Below are 24,201 nucleotides of genomic sequence, written 5' to 3' on the forward strand. Positions count from 1 at the left end.
AGCTGTTGTTAAAACTCACAAATCTCCAAAGCACTAACATGATTACTTTTACTGACAGGCTCAGTCTGAGAACACTGGGAGAGATGTAACTGGCACTCGCCCCAGAATCTAAAGGGGCTCCAGGTTTACTCCTGGTCCTTACTTGCTTCTGGCTAGTGAGCTGCATCTCCCTCTCGGTGATCTCGCGGCGGAGGTGGTCCACTTCACTTCGCAGCTGCACGATCTCATCGTTGGCACCAGAGGCCTCATCGAGTTGTTTAGACAAGTAGAAGTTTTGGTTGTTGAGCTCGGCGTTGTCCTCTGTCAGCTGGTTTAGCTGCTCCTCCAAGTCTGTGATCACCTAAAAGAGGAAAAAATCCGGTTACACATAGAGCAAGTTGGTTGGAAATGAGAAATTGCTTCTAAAGGCACATATACTCGAACCTACGTGGTAATGACGACCAGTGTGTGCCCGTCCAGCCCCCGAGAGCCAGCCTCCCCAGCTGCCATGACCGCCTCCTTAGCGCCCAAACCCACATATGCTGTGGGAGAACAAGAAATGTCTCGGATACCTTCTGACTCAGGATTCATCAGGAAAACATGGCAAGAGCAAATCAATCAAAAGCGACTGCCATATGGAAGGGGCAGCTTTAAATGAGATCAAGTTCATAATAGAATGTGGAGGATGCAAACTGAGGAAGGAGGAATAGTAGAGAGAGTAGTATCAGAATCAGCTAATTAAGCTGAAATGCCCAAGACATCATCGACAGAACATTATCATGGGAGATGGTCTTAGAAAGCAAAATACAGTTCTTATCAAGGAAGACTGAGTGAAGGACACTTAGAGTTATTTTAATAATATCTCAGGTAATAAATTTAATTTCATGCAACAAAAGAAAAAAAGGAAAACTTAAGGGACGTTCAGAATAATCCCGAAAATATAAGACCGTATGGATGGCATGACTTTAAATGGGTTCTTCTCACACAGCTGGCCATCAGAAAATGGGAAAGCACGCACATGAAATTGTCATTTTACTGAAAGAGATCTAATCTGATTTTGCTAAATTATTTCCCTGCTCAATGGTGGAATGACTTCAATTTCAGCACATTTAGCTGTCCTATTCTCTTTGCTGAAGTTTAGTACCAGTGCTTGCAAAGAGCTTTTACATATAATACTTTCAAAATTTAAGGGCAATTTTCTAATAATAGTTGGAATGAGGCACACAGGCAGTAAATTAAATTTTATATAACAGAAAGGAGTAAATTAAAAGGAAATGCCTCTGGGCCTACAGTTAATTGTTTCCCATTTTCAAACCTAAAGCAGATTTAGTTTCTGAAATGTTGCCACTGTTTTCGTGACTAACTCCCTGTCTTAACCCCTTTTGATTATCAATTAAAAAAAAAAAAAAATCTTCCCAGGCACATAGAATTAAAGAATGTCAATTAGGTAGAATTGTTCAGTGTGGTTCAGAAAACACAGCTTTTCATTTTGTTCACTGAGCTGATGAGCTTTTAATGCAGTAAGCGGTCTACTAATTTGTACTTTAATATCAAAAGCCTTGTTAATTCCTACTGTACCGGTTTGAGTAACGCTATCAGCTACAAGAAGGGGAATAAAGGTTATCTGGTCCAATTCTTGGCTAAACCTCCTTCTTTATCAGGATGAGAAAAAAACAGGAAAAAACTGCAAGTCTGTCAGTCCAAGCAGGCATTTGTGCTTCACAAGAATGCTTGTACCACCCTTTGAGTAATATGGTTAAATCTCCCTAAAGCAGAAACAATGAGTAAATGGTGCCTAACAGTTCAACAGGTCTCCTTCCTATACCCAGTAAATCCATTCCTTAAGATGGTTTTTCTCCTAGACTCCAAATGACTTCACTGTGCTTCCTTTTACCTCTGCCCCAAAGGGAAAACAACAAGACTGATGAGGCAAACCGCCCAGAAGTCCCAGATAAGCCATCTTGAGCTTGGTCGTGTTGGTTTCTCCACCTACGATGTGGAGGTAAATACTATATAGACAACCTTCTCTGCTGCTCTGGTTTTAACATTTTGGATTTTTATTGTATGATATTCTCCCTTAACGTATCATGTAAAATACAAGAGACAAAAATGAGTGACCAAGGTGTTAGTGAGGCATCAACGGTGGCCCAGAGGGAGCAAACAGACTACAGAAAATCTACCCATATAAGAATACATATGCTGCCAAAATAATTTGCCATTCAAAGACATATTTAAGCCTTTAGGCACCTATTTGCTTTCTTTGATTTGTTTATTAAAAAAAAGCCATTTATTATATGCCCATTTCTGCCACCTCTTCTCCTCCCCAAATTAGATTATAAAGTGCTGAAGAAAAAATCACTCATATAAATTCAGGGAAGTGCCAAGATTATTACTCTCACTTCAAGTGAAATGGACCCACTGAGTAGGAGGAAGGGGCCTTCTATTTGCTTGTCATCATCCCGTTTTCAAAGGGTCTCCTGTTTCTGATTTCTAGTTACAGTTTGTGGTGGCTGGCTTTGTATTTTGTCATTATCTGTACTGCCTATTTGACAAAAGGAGGATTAAGTGTTTGCAGGAAGCATTCAAGAACTCGTTAGAGTGCGTTAACTGATCAGACGTTGTATGTATTCTTTCTGCCTCGGCCATAATACACTTAACTGCTGGAGTTGCCCACTTAGCTGCTGGTGGTATTAAGGGTTTGACGTTACTTCCACACAGAGATATTGAGCTGATCTGAGACACAGGCAGTAAATTAATGATCTCTATGATTTGGGGAAAAAAATAAAAAAAGGATAATAGGCAATCTGCAATTCTGAACCAGGTTATTTTATATAGGCAAGGAGAATTCTTAGGTCTACTTTGTGGGTATATTCTCTCTACACCAAGGGCAAATGATCTGTGTCCTGTATCAATAAACTGTAAACCGTTCAACCTCAAGGATACAACGCAGGAAAGATAAACTACACAGCTGATTCCATCTCAGTGGTAAAAAAAGATGAGGGAGATAGCTACACAATGTAGGGGCCAGCAGAGCTTTCTGATATGCTGTTTGTATAGATAAGAGATCTGGGTAAAACTCCCAACAGAAAACAGGAATACAAAAAAATGTATCTACTCTCAATACCCCCCAAAAAAATTTTTTAAGGTCTCTATTTGGGGTTATCTGTTGCTTTTCAAGCAAACCTCGTGGTTCTGCAATATATAGGTTACCTTTCACACCTCTGCTGGGCGACCAGTAGAGAGAATGTTACCTGGTAAACGTCCAAGAACACACCAGGGGTGAAGACACCAGCCAGACAATGAACATCAGGCTGAAAAGACACAGGGCTGACGTCCTATTTTAATGCCTCATTCCTTCTTGAGGGTGGCTATTTGCATATTATTTATTTTTAATCTTATAGCTGACAGATTGATTCATAATTAAAACCATGTCATATGTTTGCCCACCAACTCCTCTCCAAAACAGACTTAGGTAGGGTTTTAGGTGCCAGATTGAATCAAATTCTTTTTTTAAATCTCTTCAAAATATAGAAATGGCCTGAGCCTGAAAAATCTTACTGCTCATGAGCTTTTTAAAAGCTGTTAACTGGGAGCTCCTATCGATCGAGCTATTATAGGAGTTCCCACTGATAATGAAGATGACATTTCCCAGCAGAGATGGTCTTGGACAGCGCCGCCGAGAAAGGAGAATCTGTGTGCTCAAGTGTCTGCAGAGCAGCCTTTGAACTTGTGGAAGGATAACTAAGATCCACTAGTGCTGCCAAGTATTGTTCTAAAGTGGTGGTTTTCAACCTTTTTTTTTTTTTTTTTTAAGGAGCAGAGCTGTTTTCTAAATAAGATTCTGTTCTAAACCCAGTATGAGCAAATAATAATAGTTATCACTGATTAGCACATTCTATGGACCATGCCCTGTACAAATGCTGATGCATCATCTAACTTTTGCAGGAAACTCCATGAGGCAGGTATTATTATCAAGTTTCTGATTCTGTGACTCAGTGTTTCCTAGGTTTTACTGTTCTGGAAATCTGAATGTATATAGGAACTAAACAGCTGTCTCTCTTCCCTCACCCAGTTCCCAAAGAGCAGTAGTTAAATGAACTGTGCATCCTACAATCAATGGTGCACTGGAATTGAGGACATATAATGTCACCCCCATTTTATGGACAAAGAAATGGAGGCTCCAGTGTACAACATCACACAGGTTATTGAGAGGCCAGTTTAGAATCTCAACTGGTCTATCTGACTCCAGAGCACATAGTTTGGACCCCCAAGCCACCCAGCTGGCCTAGCTGAAAGGTGGGTGGAACAGTGGTAGATCCCCAAAGGCTTCAGAAAGCCAAGCAAGGGTAAGTAAACGAGGGATTAGAAGTCATTGTTCCAGGAAAAGCAAATCTGAGGGATAAAGAGAGTATAAAAGTTACCTAAGTTAAGAAAGTAACCAATTTTATCCTATATATTAGCATATCCCATTAAAACTAGATTTTGATTTTAAAAATGGGGTGGGGAAGGGTGGATAACAAAAGTGCACAGGAAACTCTTGAGGGTGATGACTATAGTTGTTATTTTGATTGTTTTGCTCGTTTTAAAGATATACACACATCTGAAATCTCATTAGGTTACTGTACTCCAATTATCCCTCAATAAAGCTGTTTTAAAGTAAATAAATAAATGATATTTTTAAAAAGACTAAAAAAGAAGAAAACTCCAGATGAATGGAACAGATTACTGATGTACACATTTAAAATGCATCCAAGATTATTTTAGGAAAAAACAGTAATGCAAAAAAAAAAAAAAAACCAATCACAGTGCTAAAACCATCTATATCTTATTCAGTGATCATTTATGAGCATGTATGTATATAAGCAGATAACTCTCATGTAAAAGAAGAAACCAAGACAATTAAGAAACTTTAAAAGTAAAGCAAAAGAGTACAGGAACAGAATGTATCAATTTCTCAAGGAAGGGAGGTGAGAATGGAGGAAATCAACAGATATCCCTAAGGCAGGCTCAGCCCCCATCTGGCCACTGGCATCAGGGAATACAGACCTAAATACCTGTCAGGCACATACCAGAGTTAAGCGGAGGCATGTCCCAAGACCTAGCTCTTCCACTCCTGGGTATATATATATGCTCATTAGAAACAAACGCTTGTAAGCACCAAAGGACCTGTACAAGAGCGCTTCCTAATAGCTCTGTTCCTACCAGAAACAACTCCAACACCCATCAACAGGAGAACGGATAAACGAACTTCAGATCTAAACATACACTAGAAACATGACACCATAATAAAAAAGAACAAAATCTTGACAGTGCAACATGGATGAACCTCACAGACAATTTAAGTAACAAAAAGGCTAAACCCAAAGACCATATCCTCTAATGGTCCCATTCTTATGAAATTCAAGAACAGGTAAAACTAATGTGTAGTATCAAAGATCAGGCTACTAGTTACCCTTTGGGCAAAGCACGCTGATGGGAAGAGGATAACAGGAGCCTTCCAGGAGCTGAAACATTCTGTATCTTGGTCTTTCTTGTGGTTACACAAGTTGTCTATTCACATACAAATCAACTGAGCTGTACACTTAAGATTAGTTTCACTTCATGCACTTTACTATGCGCATTCCATAGCTAAATGAAGGGAGGCAGGATGCAGGGGGCACATACCATCAAGACTTAATGTCTCATTTATAGTAGGTAAAGAGAAAAGAAGGAGTTTATTACCAGAAAATGAAATATGTATATAGGATGTAGAAGGGTGTTTCTGGAAATTCACAGATGCAAATAATACAAATAGAGACCAGCTCACTGTGAACTAAGGACGGAACAAAGCGATGAAAGGACCAGAGAAGGGAGGCAGATCCATGAACAAAGGACACCATCCCTACCTTCTGAAGGGGGCCTATTTTAGTCCTTCGCTCTGATCAAAAATAGATATTTTACCCTATTACATAACCTATGAATGATGCTTATCTGCTCCTGGAATTGACTTCTCTCAATATAAATAACATCTCCCAAAGAGTCCTAAATTCTGCATTTGCATGTTAGGAAGCCAGATTCTGCCTGTTAGAAAGCTAACACTTCTAGATTCTCCAGGAGAAGAACTTCTTGGTCTTCCCTCTCTGAAGAGGCAGCAGGCTGGAGAAGCCTGACACATCTAACTGCCCCTACCATCTCAGGCCCACCTCAGATAGAAACTTCTAGATTGGAGAAGGAGGGGGAACTCCCTTGGGACTTTTGTTGCAGCTGCTGAGACCCTATTAGTGGTTCTGCAGGGAGAATTATTTTGACCATTCCAACAAGCCTTCTCCAAACATGAAGGATGGTTTAAACTTTTAAAATTGGCAGGAACCCAAGAAACTAAGGTTTTCTGAGGCTTAGAAACTTCCACATCAGTTTGACCACATCAACTGCTTCAAGCTGAAAGTTTATATCAAAAATCAGCCACTGATATTAGAAAGAGACGTTCCCCCTTTCCTTCTCAGTTTTAGTTCCATGTTATTTTCATCATCTTTAGTTAATACTCACAGTACAGCTGTTACGAAGGGCATCAAATTTGCGCTGGATTTCATCTCTATGTGCCTAAAAGGTAAGAAGTTGATTATAAATTTTTCATAGGGTGGAATACAAATTCTACATGCTATGGGTCAAATAAAGAAAATCACAAGCCAAGAACCCTGTTGCAGCTGCCCCACTAACTTTTTTCCCAAAGAATTAGTCAAATCAAGCCCAACATGAGAAGCTACAGAAATACACAATGCCTACTGATAACTATTTAGACCACACATGGGCTTCCCTTGTGTCTCAGCTGGTAAAGAGCTGGGTTTGATCCCTGGGTTGGGAAGATCTCCTGGAGAGGGGGAAGGCTACCCACTCCAGTATTCTGGCTTAGAGAAGTCCATGGACTATATAGTCCATGGGGTTACAAAGGGTCAGACACAACTGAGCGACTTTCACTTCACTTCACTCATACCCTGTACAAATACATATAACAGCTTAAAACTACAGACTAGCAGAACGGAAAAGAACATAGGAGGAAGTTTTATTCTCATTTATTTGTCTTACTCCCCATTCTTAACCTTTCTCTCTTCCCTCCAATTGGCTGCCTGCCCCCTGCCCCAAGCCTTCTCCCAAGAAAGAACACACACACATAAATAAATACAGGACAACAGCTAGGACAAAGTAGGGACTTGCTGTGGAGATTCAGAAATCCTATATAGATCTTGAAGTAAATATACAGGCTTTCACCAAGGTCGGGGTACTCTAAACCAGTAGAATTCATTGATCTGACAAGGATTTTTCGAGTACATACAACATGGCAGACACCGTAGCAAGATACAGCTCATATGACCTAACCTTCATTCTGGTGTGGGCAGACAGAAAATAAATAAGCACATGATTACATACAGTGGCAAGTGCTATGAAGGAAATAAATGGGTCCTAAGGGGGAAAAAAAATAAGAGGGGGGGGGTACTTAAATGGAGTAGTCAAGGAGGGCTTCTCTGAAGAGGTGACATTTAAACTGAAATCTGCAGGATGATGAGGGGCCAGCCATGCAAAGAACATAAAAGAGCAGAGGGAAGAGCATCTGTAAAAACCCTAAAGCAAGAAAGGGTTGGGTCCATATGGGAAATAAAAAAGGACAGAGTGGCTAGAACAGTTTTTTATACTTCAAGTTGTGACATGAGAGCAAGGATGTCAAGATGGAGTTTTTTGTCTTGTTTTATCCAATGAAATGGAATAAACAGAATAGATTAAAAAACATCAGCATGCACCTTGGACAGTAAGGGTAAGTACTGTTGTTGGAAACTTGTTTTATTATTATGAACATAATTCATCAAGTGTAAGTTGCTATCAATTGTAAAATTTACCACAGCTTTATGTAACATTAAGAAACAGAAGTATTGCCAATGAAACTATGACATGTTTATGTCCTTATGACTATATATATAGGCTATAAGATACATCCTCATTAGCTACCTTAAAAATTAATGAAATACAGTATATATGTCCTCTTGTAGTAGACTGTAAGATAAAATGTATTCTTCTGTGGGTTGTGCCCAAATGACTTTTGAAAATCACTTGTCTAAGTCACAGCAAAAGAGGGAAAATGTGGCCCAAGTTGATGGTACAGAGGCAGGCCCAGAACCTTGAAGGCCTGGAAAAGAGTTTGGATTTCATTCAAAATGACTAAAGGTCAACAGAGGTTTTTAAGATGTGGGATAACACACGGCCTATCGTTTTGTGGATACTGTAGGAAAAACATCAAAATAGGACAAACATAGAAGGAAGTGGAACAACCACTGAGGAGGTTATTGCTGTCATTTAAGGAAGAGAGGGTGGTGGCTTGGAGCAGGATAGTGGCAAAGGATGGAGAGAAATGGATGGAGGTGAGATCTTTTTTGGAAGCAGAGGTAATAAGACCTGCTGATGGACATGGAGGCCAAGGGTACCCTAACAGACTTTTGATTTGGGAGACAAGGTAAATTATGGCACCATTTGCTTAGCTATGAAAGCCCAAAGAAGAATCCAGTTTGAGGCAGAGGAAAAAGTGGTCCTCTTCTTTAAAAAAAATATTAGCCTCTATCAGAAAATCTAGGCCATCACTCAAAAGTCTACAAATAATAAGTGCTAGAGAGGATATGGAGAAAAGGGAACCCTCCTAAACTGCTGGTGGGAATGTAAACTTGTGCAGCCACTATAGAAAACAGTATGGAAGTTACTTTAAAAATTAAAAATAGAATTACCATATGATCCAGCAATCCTATTCCTGGGCATATATCTGGAGAAAACTCTAATTCAAAAAGATACATGCATACCAATGTTCATATCAGCACTATTTACAAAAACCAAGACATGGAAGCAACCTAAATGTCCATCAACAAAGGAATGAATAAAGAAGATGTAGTACATACATACAATGGGATATTACTCAGCCATAAAAAAGAATGAAATAATGCCATTTGCAGCACCATGGATGAACCTAGAGATTATCTTACTAAGTGAAGGCAGAAAATGACAAATATCATATAATATTACTTATACATGGAATCTAAAATATGGCACAAATGAACTTCTTTACAGAATAGAAACAAACTCACAGGCATAGAAAACAAATTTATAGTTACCAAAGGGGAAGCAGGAGAAAAATTAGGAGTTTTGGATTAGTAGGTACAAACCACTATATATAAAATAAACAAGGTCTTATTGCATAGCACAGGGAACTATAATACCTTGTAATAAACCACAAAGGAAAAGAGTATGAATCACTTTGCTGTTCACCAGAAACTAACACCACATTTTAAATCAACTACATTTCAATTAAAACAAAAAGGTCTATAAGTAAGTCAGAATATTCATCACCTAATTTAGCTGTGATATACTTTATAGTATCTCTATTTAGCCATAAACTAAGATTCCCACATGCTCAGTGGTAAAGAATCAGCCTGCCAATGCAGGAGATGCAAGTTCAAACCCTGGATTGGGAAAATCCCTCAGAGAAGGAAATGGCAACTCACTCCAGTATTCTTGCCTGGGAAATCCCATGGACAGAGAAGACTGGCAGGTTACAGTCCATGGGGTTGCAAAACAGTCAGACATGACTTAGCAACCAAATAACAACAAAAGACTAGATTAGATGCTGCAGAAAAAAAGATTAGTGAACTTTGTAGACAAGGCAAGAGAGACTATCCAAAAAAAAAACACATAAACGAAAAAAGAAAGACTTAAAAGAAAAATTAATGCAGCATCAATGAGCTGTGAGATAACTCTGATATACATGTACTCAGAATCCCTGAAGGAGTACAGAGGTGAGACCAAAAAAAATATCTGAAGAAATAATGGCCACAAACTTTCCAAAATCAATGAAGAAATAAATCCACGGATGAAAAAGCCTAAATGATCCCTGAGCACAGGAAACATGAAAGGAGTTAAGCTTTCATGAAATGAATAAATGAAAGGAATGGAATAAAAGAAGTAAACATGAAAGGAATAAATCATATCATAATCAAACTGCTTAAAACCAGTAATAAAGAGAAAAAGCTTAAAACCAGAGAAAAAAACAAGTTACTTAATGAGAAACTCAGAGAACAAAGATTTCTCACAGTGAGGTTGGAGAAGTTTGGCAGGAAGGAAGCTAGAAGACAGTGGAACAGCATCTTTACTGAAAGGAAAACAAAAACCTGTCAACCTAGAATTCTATAGCCAGCAAAAATATCTTTCAAAAAATGTCAAAAATGAAGGTGAGGGTTTCCTTGGTGGTTCAGTGGTTAAGAATATTCCTGTCAATGTAAGGGACACAGGTTTGATCTCTGGTCCTGAAGGATCCCACATGCCATGAGGCACTTAAGCTCTTGCACCACAATTACTGAAGCCCATGCACCCGAGACCCCATGCTCCACAACAAACGAAGCCACTGCAGTGAGAAACCCATGCACCGCAACTAGAGAGTAGCCCTCAGCTTGCTGCAACTAGAGAAAGCCCACGGGCAGCAATGAAGACCCAGTGCAGCCAAAAATAAAATAAATAAAAACATATTTTTAAAATGAAGGTGAAATAAAGACCTTTTCAGACATACCAAAGCTAAAGGAATTTGCCACCTGTAAACCTACACTATAAGAAATGTTAAAGGAAATTTAGGCAGAAGATGACAACCAGAGTCTTAAATTTACACAAAATAAAAGAGGACTAGAAACACTAGAACAAAAACCAGCAACTGCAGACTTAACACATTTTAAATCAGGAGTTATCACTTAAAATCAACTTCTCAAATAATTATTTTCATCAACTAATTTAAAAGATTATAACCTTTCCCCAAAACTCAGCTTTTTGCCCAGCAACAATACAAGATTTATTAACTTAATAAGGCAAGACTACTATTTATCCAAAGTAGGAACATGGCTATTTGTACTACTTGTGAATTTCATCTGTGGGTATCCTAGAGGAAGAAATATCGTCCTCAAGTTAGTAAACTCTAGAGCAGGAATAAACAACTTTTTTTCTTTTAAGAACCAGATAATAAATACTTCTGGTTTTGAAGGCCATTCAGTCTTTGTCACAACTATTCAACTCTGCTCTCATAGCACAAAAGCACCCACAGACAATATGTACACAAATAGGCATAATTGTGTGTCAATAAAACTTTACTTGCAGAAAACAGGAAGCACACTAAATTTGGCCCACTGGCTGTAGCTTGCCAACTTCCACTCTAAATGACTATTTGCTGTGATATCTCTCAAAGACAGAAACAGGAAGCTAAAGAAAGGTAGAGTTAACTTCTTCAAAGTCTAAGCAGTGATCATTAAAAAAAACCTCTCTGGCCTAGACTGAGGAACAGAAGCCCTGTTCCTGTTCCACTTTTTGACTAATGGCAAAGCTTCCAAATAACACTGCACCATTAAAAACCTGTTTAACTGCTCTACAGTAGTCTGAAATTCTGATCACTAATATTTCTATTATAATTTACCATTATGAGGCCTCTGCATCGTTTTGACACATCAAACAGCAATCTTCTCTGAGGTTATAGTATAGGGAACTACCATCTTTATGACTTTTTGATTTATTATTGACTGAAATATAAACACAAAATGTAGAACCAACACTGTCCTAACTGCTGGAAGTACTGTAACAAACAGCGAACTGATCTGAGTTTAAAAATGCAAGAAACATGTTTTATGTTTCTTTGAAATAAGTTGTAAAATGCATAAAAAAGCAAAAGGTCACACAATAGTATATATGAAGGTAATAAAATACATAAGACAAGCTTTGAATTCTCTCAATAAAATATCCATGTATTAATTAAATATTAGGAGCTATGGGGAATAAGGACTTATACCCTTAAAAACTACTGAGGACCCCAAAGGGCTTTTGTTTATGTGAGTTATACCTATATTTACCACATTAGAAATTAAAACATATCTTTAGTATTTATTTTAAAATAAAAGTACTGACTTTGTACCATTGGTACAAATGTTAACACAATGAAAAATGCCACAATACAGCTTAGTATTATTATGAAAATAATCTGAACTTGAGGACCCCCATGGAGCCACAGACCCCAACTTGAGAACCACTGATCTAGGGGTTGGGTGGCAAGAGGCAGAATGGACAGACTGCAGCCTGGAAATCAGAGAGGTACTTACTTTGGGGAGGGCTTATATCTTCTTTAACTTTAAGGAAAGTTACAAGAGGAATGAAGAAAAGAGAATTATTATGCAGCCTTGAAGAGAGAAAATACCCGCAGAGCTGTGAAAAAGGAAACTCGTGTTTACAGGTCTGACAGTCTTCTGGGATCCACGGTCAGGATCCTACAACACGGGTTTCCACACATCCACCCCGTTCTTTGGGAAGGCAGGTACCAAGCAAGACTGTCACCTTAAGTGACCCAAGCTCACATCTTGCCTTGCCTATCATGCCCATGGCTTACTAATTCAATTCAATGATTGACAGTTATGTAAAAGAGAAAAAGAGCATGCACTGACTAATGGTTTTAAGAAATCAAAGAGGATGATCCTGGGATGCCACCATCACACTCTGTTGGGAGGATCCCTTTCTTGAGTGTCTCTAGCTTTCAACTCTTGATTATTCAGCATAAGTCATGTAACCAAATCAGTAAAAGAACATGAGGACAGAGACATGAAGCATGTTCACTGGGCCATGCTGGTGGACACAGAGCCCATGCTGCTCCTCTGCTCTGCAGACTCATTCAGAGTAACATTCCCATCACATCATATGCCTGCATGCAATGATGTGTGCACACTCAAATTCTCTTCCACAAAGGGATTACATGGAGTCTTACATTTCAAGTCCAGGTGGAAAAATTCTCTCTTCCCCCAATAAGCAATGAAGCATCTTAAAAGCATGGTTTTGTGTATAAATCTGACTCTCCTGTAGGTCTGTAACTTGACTCAATCTTAGCTTTAAATGGCCAGTGAATTTCAATGCAAATACAATTGACAAGGTGGGGAAAAGATAAAAGTGAAAGTCGCTCAGCCATGTCCAGCTTTTTGCGACCCCAGGAACTGTAGCCTGCCAGTCTCCTCTGTCCATGGAATTCTCCAGGCAAGAATACTGGAGTGGGTTGCTATGCCTTCCTCCAAGGGATCTTCCCAACCCAGGAATCAAACAGGGGTCTTCTCCATAGCAGGAAGATTCTTTACTAGCTGAGCTACCAGGGGAGTCTAGGGAAAGGGTGAGTGGGAGAAAAAATAAAATCTAGGACGATGGCTGCCCCACCTGCCAAACTTCATCAACGGAGAGCTTATTCAACTGTGTTCCATCTAACTTGGCCGAGGGACAGAGGCCAAAGTGGGTAACTGCTCCCCTCCCAGGTGAGAAAGTGGCCAGCTCTTAGAACCAAAGCAGTAACAGCCCATATGACTATTCCCTTTTATTGATAAAACAGCCTGCTGTGAAGCACACAAACCACCTAGAAGATCACTTTGAAGCACCTGATTGAATTTGATTGATGCTTAGAATAGGTCTGAACTTGAACCAGAACAATGGGGGGCGGGGGGGTGCTGCATCTGTGATCATTTTCTCTCTCAGAAAATATATACTTCAGGACAAATTCAACAAAGCCATTCAGGCAACAGCCACCTGTGGTCCATAACCAGGTTTATGGGACATAATCAAGAGGAGGGGAGAGAAAAAACCCATAGCCTTCAAACTGAACTGAAGTAAACCGATTGGGGGTTTGGATTCCTGCACAATGCATTTACAAATAGCCGCTGGACCAAAGGCACTTTCCTGCCATCACTGTGAACAAGCCCAATTTTCCAAGGGATCTTCATCTGTGAGAACTGTACAGCCCCAGTTTGCAGACTTAGGAAAGTTTTTTTGTTTTTGTTTCTGTTTTATAAAGAAGATGCTCTCAGGCGGTGATCTCATCTGACTAAATTAAGTCGTGACTTGCTGCTGTGCAGGCGTCCTGCAGCCATTAGCCACAGCGCTTTCCAACTGGCAGCAAGGCAGGACTGAAAGACTAATCTCCCCACAGATAAACAATAGCAATGCAAACATACCCTCCTACTTCCAAACAGGAGGGTAAGACGCACAGCCACCGGATCCTTCCCAGTTCCAACAGAGTAGAGAGATAAACGTGTCCTTCTCCTCTGCTCCTGACTAATAGGATTTGAGGGACTACAGGCCAGTCCCCTGGGGAGAAAAAGCTAAAGACACAGTGCTAAGCACACAGTGGGGGCTCATCAAGTATGGATTAAATGACTGACGTCTCCTCCTTTCAGAGCTAGGGTGGTTCATGGTTGGGGCAGGGGCGGCATATTAATATACAAAGCATTAAATATAATAGTGGCTAGATTTTAGGTGTCTTGTTTAGCAGCTAAGAAATGCTTTCTGGCTGTCTCTCTTTGCATTCACCCCACTCCAGAAAGCATATAAGCCTTCTTGCCATATATATTCATTTCACTCTTACCTCTTTTTTTTTTCTTCTGTGATTTCCTTTCTCTCAGACTTTTCTTATTCTATCCTGTTATAGTTTTATATCTTTCCAAACTGTTTCCAATCCATTTTTGAAACAAGGCAGAGTATAAACAGATATTGTAACTAATTTCTTTTTAAAAAAAAAAGCATTGGCGGCATGTGGCATCATTTAATGAGTTTTTTTCATAGAGGGAACAACAGAAACTATAAGGTTGCAACTAATATCTGAACTTGGCTGAAGTCCTGGAAAAGCTAGGATGCTCAAACAACTTCTACAAAGGAGTTACTCTGCATTCCCAAAACCCTGGAAACCCCTGTATCCTGGACCAGTCCATAAGGACCCTGGCACTCTCAGATCATGTTCCCAATTTGGTCCCCAAACCCAACAGTGGGAGATAATGTCTAAGAAGAAAATCACTTAAAAGAAAAAATATATATATATGTATATACATATATTATTTACACACATACACATACATTCTTTTAAACAGGGTAAATCATAAGCAACAAAAGTCTATGATCATCTGCAGAAGTAATCCTACTCTGAAAGATGCTTTAGAGATGCTCACTGACAGAGACGGGGACAGCATCCAAAAATGAATCAGCATGGATAAGATACTCACTTAGGTGTTGAAAAAGGCACTGAACCCAATCAGCTGCATTGTGCCTGGCCCACAGAAGAGGGTATCCTGACCAGCAGGCATGAGTGTGCCCATCCGCTTGGCAAGAACAGTATGTTACCATTAGAAATGTATGCACTTGATTGATACCAGCCATTAAACTCATTCAGCTCTCTATGCCCAGATCCACCAAGCAGCCTTCCAAGAGAAATGGGATTTATGACTAGGTTTTGCTGAAGGGGAAAAGGGTGAACATTAGCCACCCAGAGTATCCTGGTCAACTAGATGGATATATCTCCCTCTGCAAAGCTTGGAAGTTGGCGTTTCATATGTAAAATTCTGATCAGTCTTGTTAGCCTAGGTCAGACTCTATGAGAAGGATCAATTGTGGAAAATGGCCAAACAAAGTCACATTTTGAGACCTGCAGAAAGAACTAAGGTCTAAATCCACAGACTACCCACCACCACCAAAGATCTATCTCCTGAGAACCCTCTTCATGTGAGCAAACCAGTCTCTCAGAAAGAGCAGAGAAGCCAGGTCCCTTTTACAGAAACAATTTCTCTTTCGTTAGATTCGTTTCCATCCAGAATCTACCAAATGCATAATAAGATTCAAAACAGAATCTAAAGGGCAAGGGAGGAAAAAAAGGAATACAAATGAGGTTAATCAAAACAAAAATAGAAATATGGTAGAAAGACTACTATAATATACAAGCTTTTTTTTTTCTTTAATGACTATTGAAAACTAAATAGAAGACCCAGGTAAACAGACTTTGGTTAAACAGAAATTTAAGATATAGTGATGATGATTTTATAAAGAAGGAAATACAAAAATAAAGGTGGAAACTTTTAAGATCCTTAGGAAAGCTCAGTTGATCTAGCATACCAGTGCCAAAAAAGAAACAGCCTACGTAAGTCAACTTTCTGCCTATTAAGCATTTCTCTGGCTTGTTTTTTCCTCTCTCGGAACTTTTAAAAGTGAGCAACTACCCTCAGCTCCACACACATCCTACCGTAAGTGCCTGGATCTCTTCTTCTGCTTCTGCGGTCGTCTCTTCCAGCTCCGTCTTAGCCTGGCGGAGCTGGCTCTCCAGGGCCGCCCGTGCAGCCTGCAGGGCTGCCAGCTGGGATTCACGCTCCTGCAGGGAGAGCTGCAGCTCTGTGAGCTGGCGCTTGAGCTCCAGTTTCTGCTCTTCATGCTCTAGGCTGACCTGAGACACAGAGAGAGAGACTTGTTGACCTTAACTGAAGAGAAAGCCAAGACACAACCTGCATCTTAAATCTGGTCAGGGAATCAAATTTTCAGCACTCAACTGAGAAGGAAAAAAAAAAATGGAATAAAACCGCTCTGATTTCGATAAGTCTCAAAAATCAACAGGAGTGAGAACACGTTAAGAGTATATATAACATATATACAGAGCATCCCTTCCTTTCCTTTATTACAGGGCTTCCTTTCCTTTATTACAGCTTTTAAAAAAATCCACACAGCAAGAATCTCCTATGAAAATTATGATTATCATTAGAAAAATATTTAAAAGTGAACATAAACCAACAGAACTGGACATGGAACAACTGGTTCAAAATTGGGAAAGGAGTACAATAAGGCTATATATTGTCACCCTGCTTATTTAACTTACATGCAGAATACATCATGCGAAATACCAGGCTGGATGATTCACAAGCTGGAATCAAGATTGCCAGGAGAAATATAAACAACCTCAGATATGCAGATAATATCATTCTTAAGGCAGAAAGTGAAGAGGAACTAAAGAGCTTCTTGATGAAGGTGAAAGAGGAGAGTGAAAAAACTGGTTTGAAGCTCAACATTAGAAAATTAAGATCATGGCATATAGTCCCATCACCTCATGACAAATAGAAGGGGAGAAAGTAGAAACAGTGACAGATATTCTTTTTTGGGGCCCCAAAATCACTGTGGACGATGACTGCAGCCAATGAAATTAAGACACTTCCTCCTTGAAAGGAAAACTGTGACAAACATAGACAGCATGTTAAAAAGCAAAGACATCACTTTGCTGACAAAAGTCTGTATAGTCAAAGCTATGGTTTTTCCAGTAGTCATATATGGATGTGAGAGTTGGACCATAAAGAAGGCTGAGCACTGAAAAATTAATGCCTTCAAATTGTGGTGCTGGAGAAGATTTTTGAGAGTTCCTTGGACTGCAAGGAGATCAATTCCAGTCAACCCTAAAGAAAATCAACCTGGAATATTCACTGAAAGGACTGATGTTAAAAAAAAAAAAAAAAAAATGAAAGGACTGATGTTGAAGCTGAAGCTCCAATACTTTGGCCAACTAATGAGAAGAGCCAACTCACTGGAAAAGACCCTGATGTTGGGAAAGACTGAAGGCAAAAGGAGAAGAGAACGACAGAGGAAGAGATGGTTAGATAGCATTACCAATTCAATGGACATGATTTTGAGCAAACTCCAGGAGACAGTGAGGGACAGAGGAGCCTGGCGTGCTGCAGTTAATGGGGTTGCAAAGAGTCAGACACAACTTAGTGACTGAACAACAACAAAAAACATAAATAACATCTTGACAGTAACAAGGACATCCTTACAATGGGATTACAAGTGGAACAACAGACTGCATTCTACTTATTTTAAATATTCTTGTTCTGATTTGTTCTCATCAGGTAACCTGAATTAAGGTCACACTGTGAACAAATCATTCCTCCCTCCATCTACCCATCTATCTACTCAAACTTTCATCTATTCAAGAAATACTTACTTGAATATATATAAAGAAATACAGAGATGAAGCAGTCTCTGCCTTTAAGTTGGGGAGAAAACTAAAAACCAACCATTGCCATACATTGTGATCAAGTGCAATGGTCCAGACATGCAGAAAAGTGGGAACACAGCAGAGGGGAAGAGAAAGTAATTGTGGATCTGTGTACTGAAGAATCCCAGGAGCCAAACAAGCAGATAAGAGGGGAAAGAAAACTCCAAGCAGAGGAAGCAAGACATCAAAGGCATGGAGATGTGGAAGACCCTGGCACATCTGCTGACATAACCAATGTGATAAGCTGTTCTAAGGACCAGACCCTGTGCTGGACATGGGGTCACCAAGCAAATAAGAGATGCCTGCTGCTGTTTGAGAGTTCGCTGTTTAATGAAGACAGCCAAGGGGTACACAGAGAATAAGCTAATCATGAAAGGCCATGGGGATCCAAAGGAGACATTCCATCTAGGTCCAGGGGACTGGAGAAGGCTCCTTGGGAAAGATAACACCCAAGTCTCAGAGGTCATAGGCATGAAGAGGAGAAAGACAAGAGATGTAGCCTAGAGAACCAACAGGATTTTGATGATACAGTCACCATAGGGAACAGTATGGCAGTTCCTTAAAAAACTAAAAACAGAGCTACCATATGACCCCGCATCCCACTCCTCAGCATATATCCAGAGAAAACCATAATTTGAAAAGATACATGCAACCCACTGCAGCACTGTTTACAACAGCCAGGACGTGGAAGCAACCTCAATATCCATCGACAGAGAAATGGACAGAGAAGATGTGGTACATATACACATTGGAATACTAGTCACCCCTAAAAAGGAATGAAATAATGCATCTGCAGCAACATGGAGGGACTTAAGACTGTCATACTGAGTGAAGTCAGACAGAGAAAGACAAATATCATATGATATCACTTACATGTGGAATCTAAAAAAAAAAAGAAAAGGTACAAGTGAACTTATTTACAGAACTGAAAGAGACTCATAGATGTAGAAAACAAACGTATGGTTAACGGGGGGAGTGGGGGGTGGGGTAAGTGGGGAGACTGGGGTTGACATACACACACGGCTACATGTAACCTGAAGGTGCATCAATGTACGTCATCCTTGTGTAACCTGATAAAAGAGCAGCCCTGAGGTTGTCAAACTCCTAAGAAGCGGAGGTGGAATTCTAACCCAGACCCCTGTGGTCCCGACTGCACTCTTCACCACCACCCATGATGGCGTTCATGTATGTATTGATTTGAGCTTGACACCTGGCTGGCTGGGGTCTCTGGTGCTCCAACAAATGCCCTTGGGAGGTCACCTTCACTCTTACCTCCCTCAGCCTGGTCTCAAGCTCCAGCAAACGGTTCTTGTCACTGTGGTCTTGGTGGCTTATTTTTTCCAGCTGCTCCTCCAGCTTCCGGTTCTGGGCCTCCAATTTCCCAGCTTGCGTCTCCAGGTAAAACTTCTGTTGTCTGAGTTCTGAAATCATCTCTTCCTGGGCCTTCCTGGTGGGGGTGGCAGGAGGAGCCAAGCAAAATCACAGTCTCGTTAGAGGTGAGCATGTCCCCCCTTGGAAGGACAGGCAGAAACAGAGAGAGAGGTGTGTCTCAGTTAAGTGGACCACACTTGTTCCCCAGTTAGTGCTGTTCAGACCTGGCCTTGTGTGCATGACTCCAGCAGGGGGACCTGGGGCCCACTTAGTCCCCACTGCTCAGAGTCCCTTGTTGATGAGATTAAGTATGGTCAAGGGATACTATCATTTCACTCTTTTGGTAGACCTTTTTGTTTTTCTAGTCTGTACAGGACAGCAGGAAGGGCCTCCTGAGTACAAGAGCACCCTAATGACTCACTGACAGGGACCCTAGGGAAAAGGGGGTCCTAAGGAAAAAGAACGATACTCCTTCCACTTCTCTGTTAACCACAGGCTGCTCAGAAGCTAGAATGACTCAAAGATCAGACAGCGGCCTACCAAGCAGGTTTAAACTAAGATGGGAATGTTTAAGATGTCTAAAGGGACATATCTAAGCGGGAGGGAAATCCTGGAGATTGTAATTCTTTGGGGGAAAAGATTAAGATCAAAGTGCTCCTGGATCACAGAAGAGTACCTGCTGAATCCCCCAAAACTCACCTCCCAGGGCCCAGCTTCACAACAGAAACTAGATGGCCCAGTCGGGCACACTGGAGATCACCTCCAACTGATTACAGGACGCGAGTCTGGGGAACAAGGATGGCAGCGCTCCAGAAGCCAGCTCTAAATAGCCTCGTTAGAGAGAGCAAAACACTCTGTGATGGGATGGGAATCTGAAGCATTTGAGAAAACCCAGCTCAAAAGAAAGGACAGGGTAGAGAGAGACCACTTCAGAGGAGGCAAAACTTCCTAAGTATACAGAGGTTGGGCCCCAGAATAGGAATCATTAAATCCACTTTGGCTTCACCACACAGAAGAGTGGAGTTTGTGCCCCAGGAGGGAGGACCAGAGTGGAATCAGGCACGCACTTAGAATCAGAACACTTACATGTTCCTCTGGGTAAAAAGACTGCTGTTGGCCGCAAGTTTATTGGCTTCCGACAATTCCACTATCCTCTGTTCCAGGGATCTGATCTTGGAATCCATGGCATTGATCATCTGAAACACACGGTATCTTTTGGAACCTTGCACACAGACGGTGCCACTGGAGGGAGAATGACACAGGCCACATGGGCCAGGGAGGAGGACCGTCTGAAAAGCAGGACCGTCAGACCAGAGATGCAACTAGCCTATACCCTAAGAGGCAGAGAGCTCACAGCCCCAGTGACGGCACTCATTCACTTTATCAACGGAGGCTGCACATCCCCCCAGTAGCTAAGGGACCTGCAGGAAACACCCGCAGGAGGACCTGTTGAGGAACCTGGCATTCCCTGAGTCAACAGGCCTCGTTTAAATCCCTGTGTCGTCCGCATGTGACCCGAGCCTGCAGGAGCCTCTAAACCTGGCATCTGCAAGTTCCTGTTCTTATCACCCACGGGCTTGTCGTTCTCTGAATGACTCCTTCTCACCCAGCCCTTACTGTCCTAGATTCTCTACATCAAAGCTTCCCCAACTTAGTGGATCATAAGAATTGGCCAGGACGGGGCTTGATGGTTAAAAATATCATTTCCCAGGACCCTCCTTTAGAGATTCTGATGTGAAAAATCTCAGTAGGGTCTGAGATAATAAGTAGATTAACAAGCACAACAGGGGAATCTTTTAAGGTGCAGGTTTCTGAAAACATCTGCCTGCAGGGATTAGAAAGGAAATAAGATGCTTGGCGGAGGCCAAGGGCCACCAGGCTTATTATCAGGGGGATGTTTTAAAAGTCACAGTTCTAGTTGATGCAGGTCAGCGTGAGTTCTTAAAGAAGGGTGTGAAAGGCAAAAACTGGCCACAAGCTACCCCCGCCACATTTTTTACCAGAGGAGGGGCTTGCAGACAGAGCTTTCTATTAGTGACAGACTCCACGAGATAAAACAGACCAAATGGACTCGTCTCCAGCCCATGATTTCTGGCATGGTTCACAAACCCTCCCATGAAAACCAGCTTTGCGATTCCATCTACCTACCGCCTTCTGCTCGCTGAGAATTTTGCCTTTCTCATGGGCCTCCTCTTCGTGTCTTTGCATCAGGTTCTCCAGTGTCTCCTTGTCGGCTAGGTCTTTCTTTATCTGATTGTCCAACACCTGAGGGGAAACAAAAGGAGAAGTTAGTGTCCTGAGCCCAGCGGACTAACAAGAGGTACCGAAGAAAAGCAGGAAAGGAGAGGAAAAGCACTGGAGAAGCCACGCTTCCCCAAGCCCAGGGCAGAGATCTATCAGCTGGGATGAGGCGAAGAAGTCAAGTGTGATCATCAAATGGCAAGTAACTGGAGGACCTGAACTAAGAATTTATTTTAAAATTAGCGACCAAAAAGACCAGAGAGGGATAGTCAAAGTGCAGGTGGACACCAGAATGAGGGCGGTGCGGGGGCAGGGGGGGGTGGAATCTCTCTAGAGATCTTATGATTTGCAGCTAGTAGCTAGGGGCAATTTTATAGTAGTCCATGTGCCAGCAGTTTTCAGAACGACGCCTGCTCTTAATTTGTACCGAAATAATCTTGTTATCTTCAGACTGGGAGTGGAGGGATAGAAAGCTGAAGGCTGAGGAAACCTGTGTGACCAAGGAAAGCTGATGTTCAAAAACAACCAGGGACAAGAGGATTCGGCCTACTGATAAAGTAGGTGGGGAGTCAATAGACTGAAGAGACAGCATAAAGTGGGGGGGAAAAGAACTCTTTCTTCCGATCTTTCCTCTGATCCAGCTGGGCGTTAAAAAAAAAAAAAAAAAAGTCACTGGAAAGAGAAACTTTTCCCAGGGGAAGAGAAATCATGTGTTCTCAGTGCTGAAAATGCCACTGTAAGCACCTAGTGTTCCCAAGAGGAAAAAATAAAACAGTAATGGTGTCACCATCTACCAGCTTGATCTAATGTTCTGCGAGGGACACACAGAGCACCACCAGTTGCCAAAACAACCCAGCGAAAATGAGAGGAAAAAAGGAAGGCGACATCATGACTTGCCAAGCCTTTGACCCTGTGTTTCTCATCACTGAGCTTCTCTGAATGACACCACATCTGATACTGGGAAGAAAGCCCAAAGAATTGGGGTCACAGATGGGAGCTGAAATCAGCCTTTCCCACACTGTCTATTGTGAAGGGCCCTTCACAGCTCATGGGGACATCGTCCCTAAAAAGAGCCAGTGAGCAGGGAGGGGGTCTGTGTGATAAAGAAAGAAAAGGACAATTTCAAAGAGGGTTTTAAACGAGAACTGACTAATGAAAAAAACAGTGAAAGTTGGTAGAAAAGAATAAGAGGTGGAGGACGGGGTCATGGGAGGAGGGATGAACCTCAAGAGGATAAGCGGCCCATTCTCTTGGACGTCAGGATGCGATTCTAAAATTACGAATAGGGACCGAATCTGGGGTATGATCACAATTATTACCAAAATGGCCTTAGAGGCGATAAAACAGGGCCACAAAGCAGAGCTGACTAAAAAGAAATGGTTTCATAAAGCCAGGAGGGAAGAAAGAAGAAAACAAATCTCTACCTAACATTCTCTAGGATCTATAAAGCCAAGTTCTTGCCACCTAGAAGGTAGCAGAGAACACATAATGCCTACACAAGGAACCTTTTGCTTATGACGTAAAAAGCAATGAAGCCCATTTTCAGAATGACTCTGTTCAAAATAAGACCTGCCCAAGGACTTCCCTGGTGTTCCAGTGTTTAAGACTCCATGCTCCCAACGCAGGGTGCCCAGATTTGATCTCTGGTCAGGGAACTAGATCCCACATGCCACAACTAAGAGTTTGCATGCCTCAGCTTAAAAGATCCCGAATGCCACAATGAAGACCCTGTGCAGTCAAATAAATAAATAAAAATAAATACTAAATAAATAAGACCTCCATGTTGGCAGCAATGAATACCAACACAAAGAAGTATGAGCCAGAAGGGACAAGCCTTTATCAAGATGGCACACATCCTGGTTTTGATTGGGTTAAACTGGCAGGAGGATGAACAAGATGATGCACGAGAGGGAAGCAAGGAATTTGTTTGAAATCAGAGATTCCACTGTAGACATTTATATCAATTTAAGATAAAACATGGCTTTCTGACAGGAAAGTCAATATACTCACCCAAATTACACAATGAAATTTGCAAAGGTTATTTTCATCATGCAAAGGTGCCAGTGGACAATTGTAAACATTCTCATAATTTTCTGAAAGGTAGTTTATTTCAAAGATAAAAGTCTAGAAGCCAGTAAGAACTAAAACCAAAAATTGGCAGATAAAGTGGAAAATGTTTATGAAAGCAGGCACTCACACTAAAACTAAGGTCCATTCTAGGTTCTTTCCTTGTATTTCTTTCAATGAAAAATAACCAAAAGTAACCCCAGGGGTGAAAGAGAGGATGCCAGAAGAGTGATGGTGAGGATGCTATGTGAGTATGTATACTTGTTGTTCCCCAAAACAGGAATAGCTAACTCTTTGAGGATACCAACCAAACCAGTAATACAATTATCACAAAAATTAAAAGACTCCTTCAATGTCTGACTTGGAAGGGAAAATAACAGTATTTGAGATGTAATGACCAATCAATGTCTGATTCTCAAGAACATAAGACATAATTAAAGGCTTGGTCCAAAATCACAATGAAAATATGGTGTGCTTTTAAAAGCAAATAGGCTGGTGGTCACTTCTGGTCACCGAACTTACTACTAAAAATTGAAATGAAATAATAATGTCAATAAGTAAAATAATTTAATTCACTATTTGATAAAGTGGGCTGGATTACTTAAGCCAGCTCTTCTACAATAAATGATTTAAATGCTAGATAAAATATGAAAAACATTTTCCAAAAGTACCTAAAAACTGGC

The 24,201-nt window shown here is 41.0% G+C and overlaps 1 protein-coding gene across 8 annotated transcripts in view; it reads right to left on the reverse strand.

Annotated features, from left to right (window-relative positions):
• Window positions 1–24,201, reverse strand: part of CIT (citron rho-interacting serine/threonine kinase) — a 171,727-nt gene that overhangs the window by 37,736 nt on the left and 109,790 nt on the right. For 7 of the 8 annotated variants that reach the window (XM_043440404.1, XM_043440386.1, XM_043440381.1 and 4 more), the window contains 6 exons: window positions 21,359–21,475; window positions 20,297–20,406; window positions 19,112–19,286; window positions 16,049–16,246; window positions 6,505–6,558; window positions 143–340 (listed from right to left, as the gene is read on the reverse strand). In XM_043440404.1, coding sequence (XP_043296339.1) covers window positions 143–340; window positions 6,505–6,558; window positions 16,049–16,246; window positions 19,112–19,286; window positions 20,297–20,406; window positions 21,359–21,475 — 852 coding nt within the window. The remainder of the gene's footprint in view (window positions 1–142; window positions 341–6,504; window positions 6,559–16,048; window positions 16,247–19,111; window positions 19,287–20,296; window positions 20,407–21,358; window positions 21,476–24,201) is intronic. The other variant, XM_043440393.1, reaches the window with a different exon arrangement.

The sequence above is a fragment of the Cervus canadensis genome, chromosome 1 (assembly GCF_019320065.1).
Source record: "Cervus canadensis isolate Bull #8, Minnesota chromosome 1, ASM1932006v1, whole genome shotgun sequence".
In the NCBI taxonomy this organism is placed as follows: Eukaryota; Metazoa; Chordata; class Mammalia; order Artiodactyla; family Cervidae; genus Cervus; species Cervus canadensis.